Source organism: Limulus polyphemus, unplaced genomic scaffold (assembly GCF_000517525.1).
Source record: "Limulus polyphemus unplaced genomic scaffold, Limulus_polyphemus-2.1.2 Scaffold10638, whole genome shotgun sequence".
Taxonomy (NCBI): domain Eukaryota; kingdom Metazoa; phylum Arthropoda; class Merostomata; order Xiphosura; family Limulidae; genus Limulus; species Limulus polyphemus.
In genome coordinates this window covers 1-7,071 of record NW_013676248.1, presented here as the reverse complement: position 1 = coordinate 7,071, position 7,071 = coordinate 1, and the positions used below count along the sequence as shown (strand labels likewise).

General features: G+C 42.9%; 1 protein-coding gene across 1 annotated transcript in view; it reads left to right on the top strand.

The window, feature by feature from the left end:
• LOC106476461 (probable cation-transporting ATPase 13A3) overlaps nucleotides 1-6,757 on the top strand; it is a gene marked incomplete at both ends in the record, with an annotated part of 18,223 nt that extends 11,466 nt beyond the window's left edge. The window contains one exon of the mRNA XM_022380326.1: nucleotides 6,604-6,757. Within this exon, the coding sequence (XP_022236034.1) occupies nucleotides 6,604-6,757 (154 nt within the window). The remainder of the gene's footprint in view (nucleotides 1-6,603) is intronic.
• Between the last annotated feature and the right edge of the window lie 314 nt (nucleotides 6,758-7,071).

The following is a 7,071-nucleotide window of genomic DNA, read 5'->3' as shown; positions in this document are numbered from 1 at the left end:
ACATCTAAGTAAGATAACTCAGCAGGCAGCTTCTGTTGTAATGATATAAACAAAGAATATTGAAGTGATGGAATACAGTCATTTTATCTTAAAGCTTCTATGTCATGCACTTTCATAACACAGTATTAAAGGTGGTAATGACATCACATTAATGGTTATTCTGATATGGTACTTCCATCTTCTCTCAAGATAAGCTATTCTCATTCATTGCTGCCCTGTGAACTTTATTATAATGCATGCCACAAGCTTTCTGCACCTACCATTAGAATCAAATGATTCCAACGTGTTTTTCATTAAAATCATCATGCACCACCTATCCACCAATAGGATCATAGTACACTCAAGTGATGCATGTGACTCCTCTATGTGCATCTACCGAACTATCACTTCTCGTTTGGCAGCGCTTGTACTCGGAAGTCTTTCCCTTTTTTGAGTTTGAGATAGTATTTTCTTGATGTGGTTTAATTTAATTTAAAATAGTCAGATGTTTTTTTACATTGTTTCAGTTCACTTACCCTTATTCCATGAATTCTGAAGTTAATTTCACAACTTCGGGTGTCACACAGTTGACAGGTGCTATACCACAGGTTTCAGGTGCTGGTGACCCGACAGGGGATTTGTCTATGATTATTTGCAGGGAGATTGAACATTATATGGGTCAACCTTTATATCCAGACATTGCCCCTCTTCCTCCTGAACCTGTGGAATCTTGTCAGGTTGACGAGGAATTTGATTGCCTGTTTTCACCTCCTGATTTTGCTGTGCTTTCCCATACCCTTCCTGAGGATTCTGTTAAGCCATCCATGATTTTTCAGACTATATTTATGAGATATGTGATGTTTTATCCCTTGCTCCTATATTTTATGACCCACATCTATTGTTATTGCATGAACATACTTTCCAACCCTATTTGGTGTTTCCCCCATCCCCTGAAAATCATGTTCATGCTGATCAATTTCCCTCTCAGTTGGGTGATGGCATTCGTATCAGTCAGACCTCGCAGGGCCGGACTGTCCATATCTCGACCAACAGCTGCTGGGTTCAATTTTGCCCATTTGGGGGGTGGGACCCGAATCTCCCATTAGTCTCACCCATGCCTCTGTCTTATCCTCACGACCCTTCTATGGTACCTTTCCATGATCCATCTTCTGTCTGAGGCTCTTCACAGAAATTCTGAGGGGTTTTCTGTGGACAATCTTTTCCTCCTACCTCCTCGTTGGCTTGTTTATCGTCTTTGGCTCTGGCTTTACATACGCAATATCTTTGGTGTTGGGACCTTTTAGGTCGTGATGCTGTTTTATCTTGAACCTGTTTACCAGCACCTTATCTCCAGGACTTGCATATGGCTCCATTTTTAAGACGTTTCGTTTTTGATATGGTCCCAGAATCCTTGGAGTCTCGGGTGGCATCTGCCCAGCAACACTCTACCATTTCCCAACAAGTTTTTCTTTTAACTCAGTTGAAGCCAGGTGTGGAACCTATTTCAGTTTCTCATCCTTCCCCTTCCCATCCCTTACTTATCCTTCCTTCCCACACTACCACGGCTTGCTGTTTTTCTCGACACATGCACGATACACAGCCAATAGTTCCAGTGACTACTTGGTGGGAGCTTGCCTTGTGGATTTTGTTCATCTGTGGTGCCTTTTCATCTCGGATGTCTGGGTTCTTCAGATTTTGTGAGAGGGATTCAAAATTCCATTTCTTGCCCCACCTCCCTTGTCCCATGTACCTGTTTCCTTCCCTTCTCCTTGGTATCCAGTAACTTTCCAGTGTCTATCAGAGGCAGGACCTCCTCACCCAAAAGACTGTAGAATCTGTTCCACATCATTCACTGGGGTTTTACTTCCATCTGTTTCTTGTCCCCCAAAAGACCAGGGACTGGAGGACTGTCATCGATCTGTCTCACCTCAATTGCTTTGTTCACCTCCCATGTTTCACATGCCCAATCTTTGGTGGGCTTTATCTCTGGGTCTATGGATGACTAAGATGGAAGTTTCCAATGCTTATCTGCATATTTTTATCTCGAAATAGTTTCGTCCTTATTTTTGGTTTGTCTATCGAGGGTATATATATATATCAATTTCATGTCATACCCTTCAGGCTGGCTTCGGCTCTGTACGTTCTCTGTGGGGTAGTATGAGCTTCTGCTCTTCATCTTCACGCCCTGGGACTGCATTTCATGTTTTTTCGTGGATGATGGCTGCTTGTGGCCTATTCTGAACAGGAGTCAGCTTGTCATACTCCTCAGCTCTTTCTTGAAGCTGCTCGGGGAGGCTGGTTGATTAAATTGGAGAAGTCCTTCCTAAGTCCTACCTAATATTTTCTACATTTGGGTGTCTTTTTGAACCTCAGTCAGGCCCAACCTTCTCCTCTCAGACTCTGTTCTAGGAAACTGTCAGTTCGCCACACCCTGTCTGCTCCCTCAGTTTCTGCATGCAAGGTTCTGTCACTCTTGGGGATGTTGTCTTCTATGACTCCACTAATCACCCTCGGCCATGCACACATGCGCTCCCTTCAGTGGACTCTGCACGATCAATGGAACCCTGCTCAGGATCTCTTGGATACTCCCATCACTCTTCCTCCTTCCCTTGTAGAAGATCTCCTTTGGTGGTATGACAAGACTCACATGTCGGCAGGTGTCCCACTTCCTACTCATTGTCTGGATTTACATCTGTTTATGGATGCATCCCATCAGGGCTGGGGTGCATGGGTAGATCACGAGGAGGCTTTGGATCATTGGTCTCTAGACGAAAAATCTTCACATATCAACTTCCTCAAGTTCCTATCTGTTTGTTGGGTTTTGAATCACTTTCTTTCCATTGCCAAACATTGTCTGGTAATGATCCATTCCAATGATTCCACGATATTTACTTATATCAATCACCAAGGCGGCACCCAGTCGAGATTGGTCTTATATTGGGCTCCATGTGCAACACATTCATTTAATTGAGTGTCATGTTCCAGATGCTTTCAACCTCGAGGCAGATTATCCTTCCCACCCCCACAAGGGTTACCTGGTGGATTGGTCCCATTATCCTCTAGTTTTCCGGTGGCTTTGCAGTCTGTGGGGGTGTTCCTCACATCGATCCTTTTTCCACCATCCTCAATCACTAGTTACCGCTCTTTTGGTCCCTGGTTTTTTATCTTCAGGCTTTGGCTATAGATGTCTTCAGCCAGGATTGGGCACAAAAATTCCTATATGTTTATCCTCCCATCTAATTACTTCATTGGATAGTTTCCCTGATCCATGTCACTCCATGCTGAGTCCATCTGATTGCTCCCTACTGGCCAGCTCAAACATGGTTTTCATGTTTACTCCACCTACAATTATTCCCTCCAGTACCACTTCCTTTATTACTCGACCTCCTTCAACAACCCCAGCACCAGTACTACATCCTACACTTCATGTCCTCCATCTTCACTCCTTGCTTTTGTCTAGTCCTTGGTGAGGAAATCTGGTTTCTCCCATCATGTAGCTTCTCATTTAGCCCAATCCATCCATCTTTCCTCCATGGAAGTGTATCAACGAAAGTGGAAAGTCTTTTGCATGTGGGCCCTATCTCAGGGTTTTCCAGCTGCTCGCCCTACTGTTGCTGGTATCTATGAGTTTCTCACGTGGCTTTTCAACCGGGAGTCTTTGTTATCCTCGATTTCAGGTTATTGGTCAGCCTTATCCCACACCTTCCCATTACCACAGAATTTTTCTCTCACCCCTCCTTACCATGTTAATCTGTTCCTTCTGGATTTGTCGACATCTTTGATGACCTGCCCTTCCAGATTTGGATATTAATGTGGTCTTCCATTCCCTTACGTTACTTCCGTTCAAACCTATATTCCTTATGTTCTTTGTTTCACCTATCCCTTAAGGCATATTTCCTTCTCCTTCTGGCCTGTGGGCATCGATGGTCTGACTTCTTCATCATTGATGTTACACACACACTTTACCACCATACCAATCTTCTCCTTTATCTGGATCATTCCTTCCTCCCCAAAACCTCGGTGGCTCATGAGGGTAACTCCTCCTTTTTGCCTATTTCTCTACCCTCTGTTTCTCATCTTCACCCCATCCCAATCTGAGTAGACTTCTATGTCCTGTGTGTGCCCTTTGTTGTTATATTGCCCGCATGGTTTCCTTCTGTGGTTCCCATTCCCGTCTCTTTATCACTTGGCAACCCTCTTCATCCAGGGATCTCTCCCCTTTTACACTCACCAATTGGGTTTGTCATTTGATCCAGTTGGCTTATTCCTCCTTGTCTCCTTCCAAGTGTAATTTGTACTATGTTAACTCTCATCAGATCTGAAACCTAACCTTTTCCCATGTGTCTCGTCTTCGTTGACCTATGGAGGAGATCCTTCAATCAGGCATGTGGACAAATCCTAACACATTCATCTCCCTTTTACGTCATATCGCGGTTTCGGCTTCTTCTGGTTTTCTCTTTCCACTTGTAGCCATACTCCAATCTTTGGTGTGACTCTGATACTAAGTCTTTATTAACCATTTATTTTCTTTCAGGGGCCAAATCTTCATACCTTCATTACTTGGATCCTGCTCTATGATGAATGGTGCCTGACCAGGTATTCTTTAACTCAAAATCCGCACTGTATGGCATGTTGAATAGTGCTTTCTTTCCATGGCTCTGCAAGTTCACCTTTGAGATGGAGTTTTTCACAAGATCGCTTGTAGGTGAATATATTTGCTTCATAAATTGGCCTGTCCCAGACCATACCACCCATGGACTTCATGGGTAAAGCAGAAGGGGATAGCTGCCCATTCCTGCCATGTCTTGATTGAATAAATTTGTATGGTCTGCTTTTCAAAATAGGGTTTTGTGATCACCAATTGCACTGTTTCAGGTGTCGATGTTCCCCCAGGTCTCTTCAATGCATTCTCACCCTCCTTTCCTTTATTGGAGTATGGGAGTCCTTACTACTTACCAAGCTGCTTGTGTGGTTGAACATGGAGCACCCTCCTGGATGGGTTCCACTTGAGATGGCTATAACCATTCAGTTCAAAGTAGGGTGGAGGTGTTCTTTCAGTGTAAATGATGTAATATACTCTGCTTAATGATTAAACATACAATGGAGTGAGATGTCAAAATGCAGTTCACCCTTTTGATTGGGAACCCTCTTCACACCCTGGAGTGGATGTCCGTACTCAGTGGGCTGGTTTTGGTTTTGAGTGAACCAATCAACATAGGTCCTCACACAGGTTTCGGGTTGTCTACCTTCCTTCCTTGAATATTCCTTCTGGGTTGTGGGTCACAGTTGAGATAGTGGGACTCTTCTGGTTCTGTCCTTTGCTCTCCCTCATTCTCTTTTTCTTATGTGGATGTTATTGCCCTTTAGATGGTCCTGTCGTATTTTATGGTCTTGGGAGTTGATTGCATGTGTTAGACTTCCTTTTGATACCGGATGTCACATTCCCAGATTGATAGGTCATCCCATCCTGTGTAACACCCAGGAATTGGAGTAGTTCTGAATTTCCCAGGTTCTTGGGTTTGAGGTAAAGATGGTATGATCCTCATTCTACCCTTGCGTGGATGTCAGTACCCCGCAAGGAGGTTTTGGTTCTAGTTTACTTGCCGAGTATGGTCCACCACGCTCTAGACACTCTACACCATGGGATGCATCCTCATTCTACCCTTGCGTGGATGTCAGTACTCCACAAGGAGGTTTTGGTTCTAGTTTACTTGCTGAGTATGGTCCACCACGCTCTAGACACTCTACACCATGGGATGCATCCTCATTTACCCACTTCTTTATTGTGAGATTGAGATACTACATCCATCTCTGGTTAGGATCACTTTCCCACCACTTGCTCTTTTCATTTTCCCTCCTGATTTGTACACATTCTTCAACTGGCCAAAGGGTATACCTGGATCAGAAGTGGTGTGGTTTCCCTTTCCGGATCTTCAGATCTGAATCTCTCATCTACAGGGGTATCCTTCAGACGCTTTTGGGGGGTACGTCTGTTCACTGGTCCATCCTTCTAATGAGTGTGGGATTCTAGCTACTCTTGTGAGTGGAGGGAGGGAAGTACCGTATTGAAAGTTATAATTTTCCTATACTGAAAATGTACTTTCGATAGCTAGTTGCTTCCACTCACACTTCCCACTCACTTCCGGTGCTTCCATTATCTGCCAAACTTCAAAGGGATAATTCGGTAGAGACACATAGAAGGAGTCACATGCGTCATGTGAGTGTACTATGATCCTATTGGTGGATAGGTGACGCATAATGATTTGCATGAGAGACACATTGAAATCATTTGATTCCATTAGTGGGGTGTGGAAGGCTTGTGGCATGCATAATAAAAAAGTTCACATATAGAAAGCAGCAATGAATGAGAATAGCTAATCTTGTGAGTTTGGGGGAAGTACCAGATGGAAATGCATTTTCAGTATAAGAAAATTATAACTTTAGCACTAACATGCAGATTTTATGAGCTGAATTTTGGCTTTTTCTCGATCAGACTCATCTTTTTTTTTTGTGTGAATTTATTTCCAGGTTTAATAATAATGTAGCGTTTCTGAAATCTTACTGATGCAGTTTTTCCGAAAGTCTGTAGACAAGATAAACAAATATTGATTATTTGTTATTTAGGTTCCATATGAGATTGCCATTATTCAACAGTTTCCTTTCTCTTCAGCTGCTCAAAGAATGAGTGTAATATGTAGAACACTTGGAAAACCCAACATGGACTTATATGTCAAGGGTGCACCAGAGAAGATAGCTTCTCTTTGTTTAAAGAACACCTGTAAGTGTAGTTGTTGTTTACCAGAGAAGAAAGCTTCTCTTTGTTTAAAGAACACCTGTAAGTGAAGTTGTTGTTTACCAGAGAAGATAGCTTCTCTTTGTTTAAAGAACACCTGTAAGTGTAGTTGTTGTTTACCAGAGAAGAAAGCTTCTCTTTGTTTAAAGAACACCTGTAAGTGTAGTTGTTGTTTACCAGAGAAGAAAGCTTCTCTTTGTTTAAAGAACACCTGTAAGTGTAGTTGTTGTTTACCAGAGAAGAAAGCTTCTCTTTGTTTAAAGAACACCTGTAAGTGTAGTTGTTGTTTACCAGAGAAG